Raw genomic sequence first — 19,476 nt, 5'->3', positions numbered from 1 at the left:
GTATATTTTTTTTGTATTTCATAACAAAATTAATTTTGAATGAAAGAATGTAACAGTTAAAAAAAGTGCGTCTGAAGTTGTGTGGACTACTGTGTCTGAAGAGCACACAATGAGAACTTTTCTCACTAAGCTCTATCACAAAGTGATCGAAGATGACTGAAGCATGCAAATTTATATCTTAAAAACTGCCCGTGAGCATAACAAAACCATGCAGCTTTTTCCGAACAAAACATTTTCAATAAAAAAAATGTATGTTCTACAGTTGTAGTCCAAACAAATTTTTCATGGTATAATTGAAGAGCAGGGTGGTTCCAAACAGGAGAACTTTATTATGTCATACAAGTCCTGGGTGTTTCAACTGTATAAAATAAAACATTCACAGAGAGTATTGGATAGCTATAGATTAACATACGATATTTGGTTTTCAATCATCCTGTCTAAGTTTGATAATTTAAATCAAGATATTACAAACTTGTTATGAGCATCATTTGAAAAGGTTATTGTTCTTACATAAAAAAAATTCGATCCCAAAATAAAAAAAATGAAAATAATACATTCTCACAGCTTGGAGGGTATTTGCAAAGGAAATTTTTTTAACAAGTACTAATTTAATAATTGTTCATATTACAAACAAATGCCACAACATTTAGTGCACAATTATAAACATTACTGTAAAATAACTGTTTAATTTTTTTATCGCATCAATAATTCATTGTTGTTTGAAATTTTTGAATATATTTGGTGTGGGGGAAACATTTAAAAGTTTCAAATGTGTATAAATCCTTAACTGAGATATTCTTAATTTGTTTGTTTTAATTCTCACAATAATTAAATGAAAACAGTTTCACTGATTGTTCATTTTTACTCAACCACTCAAGTATTTTATATGCTGCAAAAATTTGTTAAAAATCAAATGTAGGTATCTTGTTTGGGATATTACCATCGCTCGTGGATGTTTGTGCGCACTCTGCTCAATAGTTGTCAGCTTAAACTCGCCAGATTTCTCTGTCAAACCTCAAGACCATGACAAACACCTTGGTTCGCCCAAAATTATTTGTTAAGTGACTGTCAGGTTCAGTTGGTTGAAGTGGTGTTCCCGGAGAGGATTTAACTCTTAAGCCACAAAAGTAATATAGACAACGCACAACAGTGCGCTACAACAAACTATTTACATAGTATAAGTGAAAAAATTTTCCTTGTAAATTTGCGAAGTAAAATGTGTACTAATTTCCAAGGTTCTTCGTATATTTTCGGATATCTTCGTAAATTTGTGAGTACAGATAGAGATTATTTTAAGCATGAATCCAAAAGCGTAATTCTGGAATGTTAACGAAACATTCAAAAACTAACAAGACTAAACAAGTCTACAGAAAAAAAAACTATATTCGTCCTTCCAATTGCATGTTTCCCCTGAATACAAATGAACAATAAACATCGGAAGTCGTGCTACACTGTAGTGTCTACGAAGATCCAGTTATTTAAATTTAACCAAGGATTCTCTTCATTTAAAGAGTATTCTCCGTTGAAAAAAAAAACGATTTTTTTTTGTAATTTTTGAACAATTTACGCAGAGTTCTGAGTTGTCGTAAACATTCTTGGTCACTTGTTCTGTATCTATTACATACGTTATGGACGTTTCTGCATTATTCTGTAGGACTAAGTGAATGACAGTTTACAAACTAGCGTATCCTTCAAACTATTGGAAAGCTTATTTATGGAACTCCAAGGACAACCACTGAAGAAAAAACCTTATTGACAACTAAAGTTTGTGTGGATAGTAGTCACTAACTCAAAAAGTGTCATAGCTTCATGTTCCCATTAAATTTCTAGTATTAAATACAACAGTTTTTTATTTGTATAATACAATTAATATATATAATTACTTAGTTCTTGAAAGGATTTTTTAATTTGTAGTTTTACTGGAAAAAATATCACCGTAAGCTTAGAATTCAAAGGTCGTTGTAGACACAAACTAAAGGTAAACTGTTTATTTATGATTGCGGAAATATAAGTTTAGTCAAATAATACACCCATTAAAACAATGATGTATAATTTTCATTTACTAAGTATAATTATTCGCGAAAAAAATACTTATGTCAGTAATTATTTTCACAATATTATATAAAATTCCTGGAAAAGTTGCCTATACAACACGCAGAGACCAAATTGCTTATTTTTAAACCGACAGAAATAAAGCTTACCTGCAGTGAGTTGGCATATGCGACACTATGAGGCTAACTATATACATTAACTGGTGTGAGTACACGTGACTTTATGACTGACAAAGTTATTTTTAAATGTTATTAGATAAAAAAAACCGACAAGTAAAATTATAAATTGTTATGATTTTTGGAATTTCTATAAACTTAAATTGGTCACATATTCTTACCAGGATATGTTTTTTCATAGTGTACCTTAAAGTTCATGTGGAGTTTGAAAATAAGTGTTAAGTTGCTATAATTATTATACTGCTTAGAATTATTATAATTGGTTTTAAAATTTTTATTTGTGTTATTTGAATTCGTATAATTATGGCACGAAAAAAATGGAAAACGTTTAATACTTCTTCAAACTTTCTTTCCATATTTCGTTTTCCTTCATGAGAGTGTAAAGTATATATATATTATTTCAGTAGTCATGACGTACTGAATGACTGGACAGACACAAATTTGACACACACAATAAAATCCATAAAAACATGGCTAAAGTTCGAGTTTAGGCATGATATTTACCAAATTTATGTCATGATATATTATTGAAATGTAATGCAATTACACATAAATCATTATTGTAATATCACGATAGTTTGATGCTTTATTACTTAGCAATGATTTTCCTTCAAAAACCAGCCAATTTTGAATCAGTTATTTTACAGTGTTGGTGCTTATGCTAGCATGTCAAAATCATCATAAAATACTTAACATTAATTTACATTTAATGTACATAGACTCCTGTAAATAAATTATGTGTATTTTATCTACATAACTATGTGTTTCTTCTATTAATTAACCAATAATACTAACTATAATGTAAAGATATAACACGTTAATATTAATGTAAAATTCATTACGTGGCTCTTTGCTGAAGTATATCACAATTAGTTACACATTCATAGCATTTACAAATTATCACACAATATTTTATTCCATATTTGGCACTGTACACATAATTTTGGGAATGTAGAGCAATTTACAATAAATGCCAATTTCTTTATTAAATATATTCATGTTGTGTTCTTAACAGTTTACCAAATTTAATATTTTTGCCGTCATAACTATATTTTTCTACCAGTATCGGTTTCTTAATTTTATATAGGAATAGTCATAGCTTCATTATAAATAAAAAATAATACCAAACAAAAATATATTATATACATATGTGATGAAATATATTTCCAAACAGAATTCACATTCATAGACAATCTCCTTTTGTAACTTACTTAAGCCAGAAAAAAGTAAAATATATATAAACAAATTAAAGCATAAATGCTTATGGAAAAAATTTAAATATCAATATTTATTTCGAATTTATCTCAATTAGCCTACACATTGTATTTACACGTTTTTTTTTGGGTGGGGGACATTTATGTACAAGTGCACATTGGTTTATTTACAGTACATTTATATAGCACTCAAACATTATATGTACATACATTTTTCACAAATGGTCCATTCATAAATTCTCTCGTCCACACAAACGACACAAACGAACAGTACATATTATTTCTTTGCAAGGAAAGAGTTGTCTAGCATTATAATAAAGGAAGAAAGTGTTCTCTCTATGTTGATTAATCTTAATTTCACAATAACAGCCATTTTTCTAGATAATCTGATCATCAACAAATAATTGGTCGTCCATTTTAACACACTCAGTCTGACATAAAAGTGTTTTAAATATTAATGCCAACCGTGGAAACATTAAACTTACCATATTTGTTTTGTGTGCACAGAACTGTCCATGTTCATTAAACTTTGCATCATCGCAACAACAGTTGTAGGTACATTATTTAAATTTAAATCAACAGTAATCAAGTATTCTACAATTAACTTCCAGCGTGATAGTATCTTAATATTCTTATACATTCTGAACATTTCGTATTAAAATTTCTAACAAAATATTGAACATTTATAATATACTTTTATATTCACTATCAAGCAATGCAATATAATGATTGTGTATTTTATAATATTATACTTAGTAAAAATGGAGAAAAGTTATATTTCCTGTTATAAAACATAGGAATACACATATGTCACAAGCATTTAATAATTTTTCTGTAGATTTTTTTGGCATGATATATTTCATGCCAGTATCAGTGCTGACTTTTTGTTAACTGCATGGCAAATTTCATATAATCCAGACGCACTTGATGATGAAAGCTATATGTTTTGTTTCTTTATATTATGAACTACTCTTTAATGTTGAGGACAAAACGCTTGTAGCCAAAGATTTTACGTTTAACAAAAATTCTAGTATGACTTAAATATTTAAAACATACTTAAATTTCCAAACCATTCCAAACATCCAGACTAAATTTTATCTTTTTTCTAGTGTATATATTTTCTACCCCTATTCAAATTGTAGTTATAAAATCATTTGATTGCATTTGGTAAAATAAGTAGTGTGCTTTCCGAGTAAACAATCAATGTACAAACATTAAAAAAAATACCCTTGCCTTTACAACGAATATAATAAACAATTTTAGTATCTTAAGGAACGCATTTTAATATAATCAAATAATTTGTCAGGTATTTGTTTTAAAAATTGATACAAGCTGTTAAACGTGATCAAATCCATTCATATCTGACTTAACAACACACAAAAATTTGGAGTGTCTTAGACCACGCATTAAGTGTGTGCAAGTTTATATAGAGGTATTTTACTCAACACCGTTTTGAGTGAATTTAAATTACACCAATAAGCTACCAGGATATAACGTATCTGTAGTAATTATGCTTCAATGATCAGATATGTCGATAGTTATGAGTGTAATATTTCAGTGTTGTATTCAAAACTAGGTGTATTTCAATGACAGAAAAAAATCCAAAAGGTATTAATGTATGTATATTTCTTTTCAAGGAACCTTCAATAAACAATTGCATCCAAGGTTTTTGACAATGGGATTTCAGTTAACTGAAGAGATGGATTCATAAGCTACGACAAGGGCACGGATTAAATTTTTCGTTCACTAAATGGTCCAAAAATTATTTTCGTAAACTATTAATAGATCCTTAATTTCATCGCAACTCTTTTTTCCCCCCAGCAAACAAATGACATTAGGAACCACAAAAAAAGGGGGGGGGGAGAAAGGTTTTTTTTTTGTTCGCGGCTCAGATTCGGGTGAAATGAGAGAAACATCGAATGCAGCGAAACACGCGCGCAGCAGCCTCGCAGCCGGGGGCCTTACAGCCGCAGCAGCAGCAGCAGCAGCAGCAGCAGCAGCAGCAGCAGCGAGGCAGGGCCGGCGGCGGCGGGGGCGGCGCCGGCCGACACGTGCTCCGCCTGGGCCGGGGACTTCTTGTAGGACAGCTCGGGCGAGTAGTCGCTGAGGCCGGCCGCGTTGCGCGTCGCCACGCGCACCTCGTACACGGCGTTCTGCGCCAGCCCCGAGATGCGGTACGGCCGCGACCCTGCCGAGCAAACACCCAGCTTCGCTCTCAGCAGTACCTTTCAATATATACACTGTATAGAAGTCGCGAGTGGATAGCATTTACTCTACGTTTTTCAGAAGCGTATGATGAGCAGCTTGGGAACTTCACCGCTGCAGTGCGCTGCCGTAACGCCCTGTATCGTCTTAGTTGTTATTTACACGTTAGAGCGCAGCACTGTCGCCCGCTGTCATTCCCCCGCACCCCCCCCCCCAACTATCATTCACTGCAGCTCAAGTTCGTTCAACGGAAGGGGGAAGGGGTGTTTGAAGAGTTCGACACTTGTCCGCTAGGGACCACCACAAGTCGATGCCCTAGAGATGGTGGAGATTGCGGCGGTGAATTAACCAACTACCTCAAAACCGTATTAGAAATTTTAACCTGGGCTGGCGACTTCTATACAGTATATATATTTAAAGGCAGTACTCCGTGTCCCGTCCGTGAAACAACGTCCCAGCTGTATAACGTTCAATAGTGTCAACTGCAAGCGTTGGTTCGAGGTCGCAACTGAAGAGCAACTCAAAACAGCTTGAGATAAGCGCACGTGGGAACACTGCTCTATTGTTTTCTCGCTTGCAGCACGGAAGAATGGATTTTTTAACCTAATAAGTAGAGGGTGAACGTGTAAACTCTAACTGGCTACAGGATTGAGTCCCTCCCCATTGGAATCTATTTGTTCGAGAGTGGTTGAAACTTCGAAGAACCTGACAGTTTGAATGCTCGTAATGGTCGAGACGACAGACCTCTTCAGACCCTTCATCTGATATAGCGCCATGATTTTTTTTTCCTTTGGGGCATTATAGAAGATCGCGTGTACGTTCCGCCGCTACCTAATGATTGGTTAGAGTTCAAACACAACATTGAAGAGCATTACTCCGGACGTGTTAACCAAGTGTGAGAAGAATTGGACTTCAGGTTGAATGCATGCCGTATAGCCTTTGAATATATATACTGTATAGAAGTCGCGAGTGGATAGGATTTACTCTACGTTTTTCAAAAGCGTATGATGAGCAGCTTGGGAACTTCACCGCTGCAGTGCGCTGCCGTAACGCCCTGTATTGTCTTAGTTGTTATTTGCACGTTAGAGCGCAGCGCTGTCGCCCGCTGTCATTCCCCGCACCCCTCATCAATCATTTACTGCAGCTCAACGTCGTTCAACGGGAGGGGGAAGGGGTGTTTGAAGAGTTCGGCACTTGTCCGCTAGGGACCACCACAAGTCGATGCCCTAGAGATGGTAGCGATTGCGGCGGTGAATTAACCAACTACCTCAAAACCGTATTAGAAATTTTAACCTGGGCTGGCGACTTCTATACAGTATATATATTCAAAGGTATAGCTAAAGGTGCGCATATTTAACATATTTATAAAAAAAAAACAGGTCACTTTATCTTTCATTTTATTGATGATTTGTTGTAAAAAATTTTAAATTAAACTGTTATGCAATTGAAACTGGGACATTATTTTATGGACACCCTATAGTTTCAATTGTCCTGATTTCAACGTGTCCTTCAGTCAAATGTTGAATATTAAAACTTTAGGCTCAGTCTCACATGTAATTATTAAAAATTTTGTAGGCATTTTTTTTTATTTAACGGCTATCCCTTAAATTTAATTGCGATACCTTTTTGCATTTGTTGTTCTGCCATAGATATTTCAACATATATCCACTCTGTGTAATATCATGGTTGTAAAAAGACGTGCAAGTTCTCGCAATATGTATCACTTCTAATACATTTTACACTATTTATATTACACCTGCTGAAAAAAAAATTGTGGCAGAACAACAAATGCAAGAGAAGTAGCGTGTTCAAATTTTGGTAAATATCCCTTTCAAAAAGTAACAACGACAAAAAAAAAAAAAAAAAACGAAAAAAAATTGAACATGCTGATTGAGACTAACTCTTAAAAATAAAAAAATAACATTTTTACAAAGCCAAGGTTTTGTAGCGCATCCTAATTTTAACACCGCGTCTGTGAAAATTTTCTTTGAACATGCATCAAACATTAAAATAGCTATACTTTTGGCTAACAGTGATAAATTAATTATTAAAATTCTAAATGAATTTTTGAATAACTTCCTTTCAAATATCAATTTATGAATATTAAATATTCATTAATAAATTCAATGCGCTATACATTTTCCAGTTTCACAGTTGACATGAAAACAAACGTACCCAGGATGAAGTGATATCAGAATACACTGGGAATCAATGCATAATATTCTGACGGGTATCGGTTCTTTAACTAAATCCCGCCTTTGAATTCGCGGATTTAGCACTTCTAGAGCGCAGCACTGCATATAACAAAATGGAGGGGAAAGACGGCATTGAGATTGTTGATTTGTAATGGATATTTGTGTTATCGTGTGTCTGTAGGTGATAATTATAAAATGTTTGAACCCGTAGTTGAAAATTAAGAATTATGAATTATGAATCGTAATTAGTTGTGTACTTAATATGACTCAATGCATGGTAGTGGAATGGTTTGTGATTTTTGTGTAGGAATTTTGACGGGTCGTGTGCAAACCACATGATGACTTAAGATTTAACAGAAATGGTTATATTTTATATTTTTCCTTAAGACTTATGATAAGTGCTAATAGAGCACAGTAGAAGGTGGTGTTGGTGTGAAAAATGATTTGCTGGGAAAACAGGTTACAATGTAGTGCAAAAGGAGTTCAAAATACAGAATTATTAGTATCCTGTGAGAAATGAGAAGATACTTGAGAATAAAACATGTTCCTACAAAAAATTAAAATAATTAAAAATAAATAAACATCTTTAGTATTAAATTTTCTATAAAGATTATTCTTAAGTGTTTTAAGTTCGCTTTTATACGAGTCTTTAAAAAAATATATTTAAAATGTCATGAATGCTTACAGTTTTTAAATGTATAGCCATTTTATGGTGGCCTGGATTAGATGATATTATCATTTAAAAACTACTTTCTATTTTATATATGTACCTATATTCAAGTTAAATATCTCATTTTTATGATTTGAGTATGAATTATAGGTTACGAGCTGTAGTATGGTAATTATTTAGTTTTGCCCCTATTCTTTAAAACAAAAGTAAAAAATTCTGTAAAAATTTTAGTTATTAATATAAACCTTTCTGAATTTATTGCAAAATGCGGAGATAAGGAATTCCTTACCATTTTGGTGAAATTGCTGTTTATAGTACCCACTATTGATAAGAGCCTAGTAAGTAAGAAGAAAAACAACAATTACCTACCTCTATAAAAGATATCCTCTTTCGTAAAATGATGTTGACATACATACATATAGTTGGTTACTGGTTTGCCTATTCTTAAAACATGCGCCCATCATCTTCTCAACTTCGCGTCCTTAGGAAAACGATGCATTGAAACATTTTTTCCTGAATAAACTCTACAGTCCGGAACTGAGCAATACATTACACAAATTTCTTGTATCTTCCGAACTTAAAACATATATCATACACTGCTTAATTCAAAAAAATTTACTCAAACCACGAATCCAAAACATCTTGCCATCCTTTAACGCTCCTTGAAACCAAGCATACGCTCCCTTTGTTTATACCGTCTTCGGTGATTCAAAATCAAACCACCAGATGTCAGCCACTTTGCCTTAATCCGCGAATAGCCTTGCGAGTATGTGGAGCGTATCGGCGTGATGGTTGACCGCCAGCCAGTCCGGGGAGTGTCGCGGGTTGCCTTACCATCCGGCGGTCACCTACTGCCATGCCAAAAATTTGACATTGGAAGTATAAAAACATATGTCCGGGAACTCACTGCAGTCACTTAAGTTGAAAAATTACTTAATTTTGACATAATAAGTAATAGACCTCTAATTTCAGAAGCCCCTAATGGAAAACCTATTTTATGTTTAAAAACATTGTAAATTTTTAAACAGAGTTATTCAACAGTTAGCACAAGGTTGGACCTCTCACCCTTGTCCAGGTCGACGAAGTGCGCCCGCTCCCAGGTGACGTTGGCGCCCTTGAGGCGGTACTGCACGCGGTAGCCCAAGGCGTCGTCATCGTCGTCCTCGGGAGCCTCGATGCTCAGCGACAGGGAGTCGCCTTCGGCCGCGTCCACGCCCACGCTGGCCGGGGGCTCCGGCTTGGTGCCCTCCACCAGCTGCACGACGCGCTGCGCCTCGCCGTGCTTGTTGCGCGCCACGCACGTGTACTCGCCGAACCAGCTGTGGTTCTGCACCACCACCTGCGACACGAGCATTAGCACTGCCGCCATGACGCTCAAACCTAGTCGGGAATCGTGGCTCTGCGCTTTCCATCAACTGCACGACGTGCTGAGACTCCCCGTGATTATTGTGGGCTGTGCATGTGTACTCGCTGAACCATCGCTACTTGCTCACACAGGAGGGTAATAGCCACCTTGATGCAATTTCTCGCTGGGGAGTTTGTTTTGATTGCCTCCACCAGTTGCTAAACGCGATGCGCCATGCTTCTTACGGGCTGGACCAGTGTGGTTCTGCAACACCACTAACTCACACAAGGGGAACAAGAGTGTTTGGACAGCCACTCGGACGCCAACGCTCACCGGAGCGGTCTGGTCTGGAGTCGTCCACCAGTCTCTGTACGACGTGCGGTGTCCAGGGATGCATGTTGCGGCCACGCACGAGTACTCACATCCCTTAATTTAGTCGTGGTGAGATAGCTTGTGATTAAAGTCGCGGGCGATAAGCTCCAGAGAGATGCGAACGTGCTGACGATAGGAGGACGAATCTCTCAATCTATACGGCTGCATGTAGTTAAAACTTGGGTCAGAGGCCCGGAGGCTTAGGGAGTGGGGGAAAAGGCCTCTGATTGGCTGGAAATAGCGCGCGGAGGGCTCGCTCCACCGACGAAAAGGAAAAAAAAAACAACGAAGATGGCTGGTAGCCTAACTTAAGGGGCATCGGAGATCACGCCCGCTGTAGATAGCGAGCTCCGTCGGTGCGTCGGTGAACCATTCACGTGGTTAGTTCACCAAAGTCCCGCAAGGGGGGGCTAGTGTAAGCCTGGCCCTAAAGGGCAAAATGATGCGCGCTCTGTAGGGCTAAAAGGGAACTAGAGAGAGGAGAGGTAGCGGCCGGTAGAGGTCTCGCTCCAGCACTGAACTAAGGTAAGTTAGTTCGCCTCATCGCCCGGAGATCGCGCAAGCAGGCCGTTCGCCGGCCAGAGATATGTCCTCACGACCTAGGGAATTTAATGGCCCTGGTCGTTGCTCTGGGCGTGGTTCCTGAAAAAGATGGATGAGAGGGGTCTGCTGGCTCGTGAGAAAAGTCTTAGGCCGGGCGCCGATACATGCCCGACAGCCCTGGAACATTAGAATGGGTCATGACAGGAGCTGCTACCCTAAGCTGAGCTCCAGGAAGTGGGCTGCCCGGGGAGGATGCTCAGAAACGCCCTACCTGTCACGAAGTCGGAGACTGTTACTGGTATCGTTCGTGGCCCGAGGCGGGAAGAAAAATGGGGGCTAATACTAGCCTAGGAAAAATCCCAGCAGGGTATCGGTTAAGGCGTTGGGAAAGTATCACGGGACTCTAGTAGGAATGATTTGATCAGGATGATCAATGGTCTAACAAAGTTTATGTTAGGGAATTTAGGTGAAAAATAAATTTGTGCCAAATATTTAAAATTTGTGGCACACAACGAAAAAATAAGTCTTTGAAACTTTTAGGTTTCTATACGGCGTATTGCCAGTGGTATTCTTAAGGGTGGTATTTACTTGGTATTTTGGAGTTGAACAACTGGTAGGTTTTAAGTGCAGCTTCAATTTTTGTGAAAATGTTTTATTGAGATAAATCTTTACATCTAATGGAATACCGGTATCATTTTCATAAAATAATTTTACTCGATCAATTTTAGTCTATAGCATTGTTTCATTTATTATAACATCAAATGGCGGGAAGAGCTTCACATTGAAATGCAAAAATTATAGTCCATATTGATTTATTAAAAATTATTCCAGTTACTTAATGCATTTAAAACTGACGTGGTAAGCGAAGGTACTAGCCTGGACAACTAGGAGAGTTTGAATAGGCCTCCACCGGACCTGGGTTTTCTGGGTAATTGAGGAGTCTCAGAATGAAGTGATGGCCTAAGTGTGTCAGGGCACAGTCAACTGTCTGGTTAGCTGAGCGAGCAGGGGGTTCCTGATGGTGGAGATACTGGGTATCGTAGCCTCAGACTCTCGTCACAGCTGGGACCATAAACAACTTTCCCGATTGCGATTGCCAGGAGTGTATCTCCTTCTGGCTGCGGGTTTCATCGCCTGCACCCGATCTAGGTTCTGGCTTGACTGTGGCTGGGTTACGGGCAGACGCAGCCAGCCCGGGTAGTGTGTAATGGCCAGTACAGCTGGTCGGTGTGGGCTGGAGCTTGGGGTGCCGAAGGCTCGCTCCTTCTGACATGACGAACGCCCGGTCGGGATTACTTTTTCACACAATGTCTGCCTCTAGTCCTGGTCCTTGTCCTCTTAAGATCTGGACTTTCACCCAGATTCTAACCCTTAAATAAGGGCGCACATGCTGGGACCCAGTCTGAATACTTAATTCAGATGAAGATAGCCTTTGCTATTTACAGTACTGTGTGTAGAATTTTTCATACCTACAAACGTCCGCGAAAAAAAAAAACTCTCGTGTTAGCCTTTTGCTCTGCTGGTGGACTGGCTGTTTTTGCTCTTCTGTTATTTTATGTAACTGGTGCTTTTTTTTTCATTGAAATAGAGGTACACTAAAACATTAACTGACTGCAGTAAATAAAAATTACAACTTGGCGAGAGTAAACTCAGGTAAAAGTAATTGTTACCGTATGTATCTATGTATGTTATATATATATATATATATATATATATATATTGGTAATCTAAGCAAGAATGAATGCCGAGATTAATAAAAAAAAGTACACTACAGTTTGACTATAGGTACGAGTGTACAAATCTACTGAGGTTTCATACAAATACTCTAAGTAGAGAAGCTTGAAGAAGCTGGTGGTGAGGCGCGCCCAGGCTTGTACATTAGGTTCACACCTCCAAATTTTCATCAATACTCCCCCAGGCAGGTAATCCCGTTAGGGCATAGTCCTGGTTAGGAGGAAGATGGGTCTTTTACATGCCAGACACTGTTACCAGAGCCTAACATGGGTTCCTAGAACCGGGAAATAGATTCGCCATTTCCAATCGCGGCATGTTACTGGAGAGCGCCCGGCTAGGTCGAGAGGTTGAGGAGATCCATCCCAACTTCGGCCCCACCGAAACACCCCCAGCTCCGCCGTCCACCCCCAGACCTCCAACAGAGGCCAGCCCCCTCTGAGGGATCTGAGTAGCAACGACACGGAACCATACCTCTCACATCCCTGGGACCCCTTGGTCACCCAGTTACTAGGCGCGCGCAGGCAGTCTGACCTGCAGCACGCCCACGCTGTCGGCCTGGAACAGCGACACCTGGCCGGCGACTGCGGTCAGCGGCCGGCCCGCCCTCAGCCAGCGGAAGCTAGCCGGCGGGAAGGCCTTGGCGGCGCAGGTCAGGTTGGCGGCTCCGCCCAGCAGCCCGTGCGCCACGCTGCGGTTCCTGCCGTCCGGCCACAGCGGCGCGTCTGCAACAACACGTGCTCCTCCCGACACTTCCCCGCGCGTCAGCTTCCTCACCCTGGGGTTTTACAGACCAACAGAAAACAAATTACTATGAAACATACATACATCACAAAGCTAAAGATTTCCGAACGAACCTCGCTCATTTTATCCGTAACTGTCACTTTGACTGTCCTGCCCGCCATCTTGTTTTAACAGCATTCCAGTCGCGTATTCCGCCGGCAGACGGGAAGATATTGAGTCGTGAGAGTTGTCGTGAGTGAAAAGGTGTCTAAGAATCTGCGCTTTGCGACGCTTAATTAGCATTATTTATTTATTTGTTTATCAGCAAACACAATTGTTATGTACTGAATTCAGAAGTCATTTTATTATTGTTTACGAGTGTGAATAGTAAACAGACAATATTTTCTTGCGGTTCAGGGGTTGAATGATTCTTATTTTATTACATGAAATTTTAATTTTGTTACTACGTACCTTTTTGTTATGTAGAAGTTAATTGGTTACAAAAATTTATAGAGATTTTAACTTTTGTTGATACGTAATTTGTTTGGTTTAATAATTAATACCATATTGTTAGTTTATTTAAATTTAAGGAGCTCTGGTATATTTTTTGGGGAAAAAACTAACCGTGACCGTGTGAATACAAGTCTGAGTACTTAAAAATGGGTTTTGCGTAAGGACATATTGTTGATAAAATTAAAATAAAACATTTGCCATTCCTAATCCCGGCATCTGTGCACAACCCCGAAATTACAGGATTATTAATAAGGGCCGGGATTGAATTCTCTACTTGCGTTGCACCTCTGGCCGAGCTGTTGAAGTGGCTTGCCTTCTGTTAAAATTTGTCACCGTTAAACGACAAAGAAATGATAAATAATTGTCCAGGGACCTTCGTTCATTTACGCATATCTTCGTAAATTTTCGCGTACATAGTTAAAATACTTTGAACATGAACACACACGAATAATCTTGTTTTAGAAACCAAACATTAAAAAACGTTTTTAGATTACACAAAGAATACTTTCTTATCCCTTCCACTTGCCTATTTACACAGAATACAATTGAACACAAAACAACTAAGCTCGAAGTCCGAATACATCGTAGTTCCTACGAAGATCCAGTTATTTGAAATCTCATAGAACCCTTTGTGATCCGAGGCGTATTCTTCGTTGAAAAGACCGTCAATTGACTGACTTGCTACCCAAACCTGATCGGTGACTTGCACTGGACATGATACACATACTTGCTCAGTGACATGACTTCATGCGTAAGCTAGCACAGTGACTTGCATTAACAAAAGAAATGGAGCTCGAGACTGCGACGCATTTAACATACTTCCTGCAAAATATTACCTTCCAAATTTTGTCTCAAGTTTAATGAAAAACCACTACGTTTGTAAGCTTGTAGTAAGTTTCATATAGGCTTCCCCTCGTGGTAACCCTTATGCAAGCTTGTTCAACGCTTTATTTAAGCTCGTAATTTCTTTTATAGCAAATATTTTGTAATAAAGTTCTACGTCTTGTCAACAGAGAGCCCACGCCATTATAGGCAAATCAAAGAATGTACTGAATTATGGTTTTTGGGAATAGAATACCACCCAAAAAACGAAATGAAATGAATGACCTAGTCGTCTCATCGACATCTAGGTTAAAGAGACAATGAGAAGCTATGAGATAAGAATGAAACGTTGAAGGAATAAATGCGTGGAGGAACCGGGAATACTCCGAGGAAAAACATTCGAACCACGGTGACGTGTATCACGTTTCTCATAGGCGAAAAAATACAGATTATACCCCTCTGGAAATCGAACCACGATCGCCTGGATGGAAAGCGAATTATTTGTCCTATAGACTGCATTATCATTTTTTTTTTTAAATTATTGGCTTGTTGATAAATATTTGTCACGAGCGAGACAACTACAATCCGCTTCTGGTTTTTTTTATTTGATTTTTGATCGTTTGACATTTTGTTTGACAGTTTCATTGACTTTGACCAGTTTAAACTATACCCATAACTAACCTGGGGCTTGAACCCAGAACTGCTTTCACCGAAAGCCGGGCTGACTCCAACTTCGCTACGGAGCTCTTTGAATAATTCTTGCAATGCCGTGGCTTGTTTAACCTGGATGTAATCGAAAAACCTTCGAAAATGAACACGAAGAACATGTCAAAAATCAGCAGATGTCAAACCACCTCAGAATACAACGATTTCCTACTAGACTGTAGTAAGAGTACCGTAATTTGCACGACACGACACTATAATTCCGGCACGGCGTACCGTTACTATCGTGGGTACTGCAAGAATGAACTCGGAACATGATTTCACGTAAGCTGGTTTTGGTTTGTTCTCCGTGAGTTTATGCATTTATCATTGGTGACCATTTTCGGAGGTTCTTCTCTGACATCTCGTGTGAACCAGCAGTGGGGCGGGTTGTGTCTAAGAAATAGTTGGCTCGCCACGGAGGTAGGCATGCAGAAGGACGGGGGAACGGGCACTCACGCTCCACTCTCAGGGTGATGCTGCGCTCGAGCGTGTTGGTGGTGACCTGCGACACCTGGAAGGCGCGGCACACGTACACGCCCTCGTCCTCCAGCGTGGCGTTCATGATGGTGAGGCCGTCGTTCACGACCTTGTAGCGCGGGCCTGGAACAGCGAGAGTGTGTGTCGCGCGGCGCCCGCAGGACTTGTCGTTGAACTCTCCAGAAGTTGCGATACCCCCTCCCCCCTTATTTTGTTTAACTCCCTGGAAACCCATCTAAAGACAAGAATAAAAAAAATCACATAGAAGCGAATCAGTTGAACTCATTTACTTCCATTAAAAACATACGATTTACCACACATTTTCAAACAGCCATTTTCTCTATACTTGATCCCATATGTCACTTTTTAAAGCATTTTCTTCATTAATTATTTTAAAGGGCTATGTAGAAAATCTTAACTTGATTCCTCCTTTGTACATACTGTTTTGCCATGAAAATTTCATCAGATATTAATTTAGTGTAATATCATGGATGTAGAAGACTTTATTATTATCACAACTAGCGCGAATTTTTTTACACCTATGATATCACACTAAGTGTATTTATATTGAAAATATATGTGGGAGAAAAAAATTCTAAGTGAGGTATAAGTTAAAACTTAAGAAATAGCCTTTAAAAAAGTAATAACAAAAAAATCAACATGGCAAATGAGACCGAGCCTAAATGTCTTAACAGCAGGCATATCTAAACTTAATTTTTAGTCTTCTGCTGCTGTTGTCATGGTAGTCATGGCTTTAGCGCTAAGAAGGGGAAAAAAAAACATAGTTTTGTGCTCACCACAAAAAAAATTGTCACCTCACGTCTTATAAACATTTTTGTATATTTTAACTATTTTCACAAATCTATTTTAATTTTAAAAGCTCAAGGAAATTATTTCTCGGTCATTGAGCAACTTTAAATGACATGGGCAGCAGTTAACATGATAAGAAACAGACTGTTGTTAAATTTCTTCTGAAAAAGAGCGTTACAAGCCCTAAAATGCTAAAAGAATGCACGGAAGGTCGTGAACGACTCTTCATTTTTGCAAAATACCTGCAGCTGCGATTATGTAAGGATCCTACCAACTATTCGAAAGGTCGAAAAATATTGGGCAGACAGCCTTTAAGAAGCACCCTCCAGGGATCCTTTAGGCTCGATTGGGCCTCAAGGAGGTGGTGTTAAGGAGCACGTACCTTCAGGACTCTTGCCGTCGCGCTGCCACGTGATGCTGGGCTCGAAGTCGCCCAGCACCTCGCACCGCAGCACCACGTTCGAGTGCAGCGCCGCCGTCTGCTCCGTCGGCGTGTCCACGAACGACAGAGGATCTGGCAACACGGCGAGTGGCTCATTGTGGTTCCGGAGGCTCCACCCACTTGTGGTACGTTTACGACATAACTTAACGAGCTATTTCTTCACATTAATTAATTATAATATAGTTATATTAACTGGTATAAAGGATAATTTAAAAGTTAAAGGAGAAAAACAAAACACTGCCCCAATTAAATCTTTATTCAGAAAAAAAGGCTGAACAACATTTAGATCCCCACACGGTTACCCGTAACTCTTTAAAAAAAATCGATTTTAAATGTAGTTTTTTCACCTTTATTTTACATTACCATCGAACAATGAATTATTTGCATATCTTGACTGCTTAGTTTTGGGACATGGCTACAAGACTCGATTAAGGTCCAAAGCAATATGACATTGACTTGTGCTACTTTTTTTTTTTTGGGTTTTCAGATACGACAGATAAAAACAACTGACACGTTCGAATGACCAATGAACAGTATTTGAAATGGAGTTAATAAACATGCCCCGCGGTGATGCATTAAGTTAGAACTGAACAAGTGCTACGAAGAAGAAGGCCAGTTTGACTGTGGCCTTCCGAGAAAACACGTACCTCCCCCAGCGCGTGCGCGTCGCACGTGATTCGCGTGATTCGCCCGTCTGGAATGCGGTGGATGTGTCGTGACTGCGGGCCCCTCCCCTCCCTCACACTAAGCGCGTGCATACGAAGCAGCGACACATGCCACGCCACCACTCCTGACCTGTGGCATGCAGCTCGTGTGTCATTGGCTCGCTGATGACGCCGAGAGGCGTCTAGAAAGTTTCAGGCCGCAACACTCGCAATCAGCAGGTTACCAGAAATGTCGGCGGGCTCAGGTATAAGTATAAGAAAACCGATCGACCGGTGAAGGCGAGTTGGAGTTGGAGATGAAGTTGGTGGAAGTGATACCGGCGAGTTTTGGTTGGCGATAACAGCGAGCGAGCTCTCCAGCGACGAGCGACTATGCGGTGATTTCGAGGGCGAAGAGGAAGACAACGGCGATGTGGAGTTACCGACGCGTTGTGCGAGAGTGAGTAGTGGGGACATTTATTTATGGACATAAAGAAACATTAGCGTAGTTAATAATGTGCTATAATTTAGCAAGTGGAAATAAATTTATTCAATAGTGAAAATATAATTAAAATTTTATGTATGGGACGTAAGTGTCATTTAGTTAGGCTGTCAGTGCATGTGATGAGGAAGATGGTGGCCAATCAACAGAGAAAATTGATGGCTCTCCCTATGAAAATGAGAAATGAAGATAAATATAATGAAGGATATAAATTGTATCCAGGAGAAATGGAGAGTGGCCAGGAGGACTTTATGAATAAATAATATGAAGGGAATAAAGTGAGGCTGGGAGGACTTGAAGAATAAAAATTAGGTCGAAATAAGAAACAGCCTAGAAGAGGTAAAGAAAGCCACGAAGAGTGAAATTAACGAAATGAAGAAGAACAATGAGGAGAAAAGAAGGTAAACGAATATATGTGAAACGAACTAGTGGCTGCACAATAAACTATGCGAAGTGAAATATTGGCAGCTGGAGAAGAAATTAATAGACAATGGATGGGACCAGTATTAAGTTCGAAAATAAAGTATCTTTCTAGGAGCAACACCTGGCTGAATATGAAGAGCAAGTTCCACAGCATCTGACTCAGATCGAACACACAAACTAACAATGTATAGTGGCTGTAACCGAAGAGTGTCGCCGAATGACACAAAAAAGAATATCTTCGTGGAATTTAAATGGATGCCTGTTCTAATGGCCATTTGAAATTCAAGCCACCTACCTACGATGGCTAATATTCCTGGGCAGTATACAAGCGATAGTTCGCAGCTGCAAAAGTGAATGATTGAAGCGCGGAAGAGAAAACCACAACACTCGCCTTGGCTGTGCGAGGCCCTCCTCTCAAGCTGCTTCATATTTTACCACTTACGAACCATAATGAGGATGCGGTATTAGCAGAAGCTCTTGAGCTGAAGTATGGTGACAGACACATAGGTTCAGGTGTACAGAACAGCGATCATCGTATGCAGTACAAGAGTTGGAGTCAATATTCAGAGGCTTACTCATCTTGACTACTAGAAGCCCCGACAGAGCTCCATCGGCAGCTAGTCCCTAATGAGTTCAGATGGACTCAGGGATACTGAATTACAGCAAACCCTTTGTTTAGCCCACCACAAAAAGAGCCGTGATGCACTGAAAATGAATCGGCGAGCAGTGTGTCCAGGAACACTTGCATCAAACAAGAAGAACAGAATTAGAACCTTACCATGAAGGAAATAACAGTACCATCACCAGTAAAGAATTTGTAATTAGTGCATTGAAGAAGCTGCTGAATGGCACTTAGGGCTCCCAATTATGGAGGAAAGGATGTCACCCATGTTGCTTCACCTGCCAAGAACT

At 39.3% G+C, this 19,476-nt stretch overlaps 1 protein-coding gene across 1 annotated transcript in view; it reads right to left on the bottom strand.

Annotated features, from left to right (window-relative positions):
• Window positions 1-309: 309 nt before the first annotated feature.
• The window catches only part of LOC134531330 (hemicentin-2-like), a 330,338-nt gene continuing 311,171 nt past the window's right edge, over window positions 310-19,476 (bottom strand). The window contains exons 6-10 of the mRNA XM_063367025.1: window positions 16,936-17,067; window positions 15,723-15,866; window positions 13,038-13,228; window positions 9,578-9,851; window positions 310-5,630 (exon numbers count right to left, since the gene is read on the bottom strand). Of these exons, the coding sequence (XP_063223095.1) occupies window positions 5,404-5,630; window positions 9,578-9,851; window positions 13,038-13,228; window positions 15,723-15,866; window positions 16,936-17,067 (968 nt within the window). The 3' untranslated portion in view covers window positions 310-5,403. The remainder of the gene's footprint in view (window positions 5,631-9,577; window positions 9,852-13,037; window positions 13,229-15,722; window positions 15,867-16,935; window positions 17,068-19,476) is intronic.

The sequence above is a fragment of the Bacillus rossius genome, chromosome 3, assembly GCF_032445375.1.
Source record: "Bacillus rossius redtenbacheri isolate Brsri chromosome 3, Brsri_v3, whole genome shotgun sequence".
NCBI classification, from domain to species: domain Eukaryota; kingdom Metazoa; phylum Arthropoda; class Insecta; order Phasmatodea; family Bacillidae; genus Bacillus; species Bacillus rossius.
The sequence above is the reverse complement of the archived record's forward strand: the minus strand, read 5'-3'. Positions and strand labels throughout refer to the sequence as shown.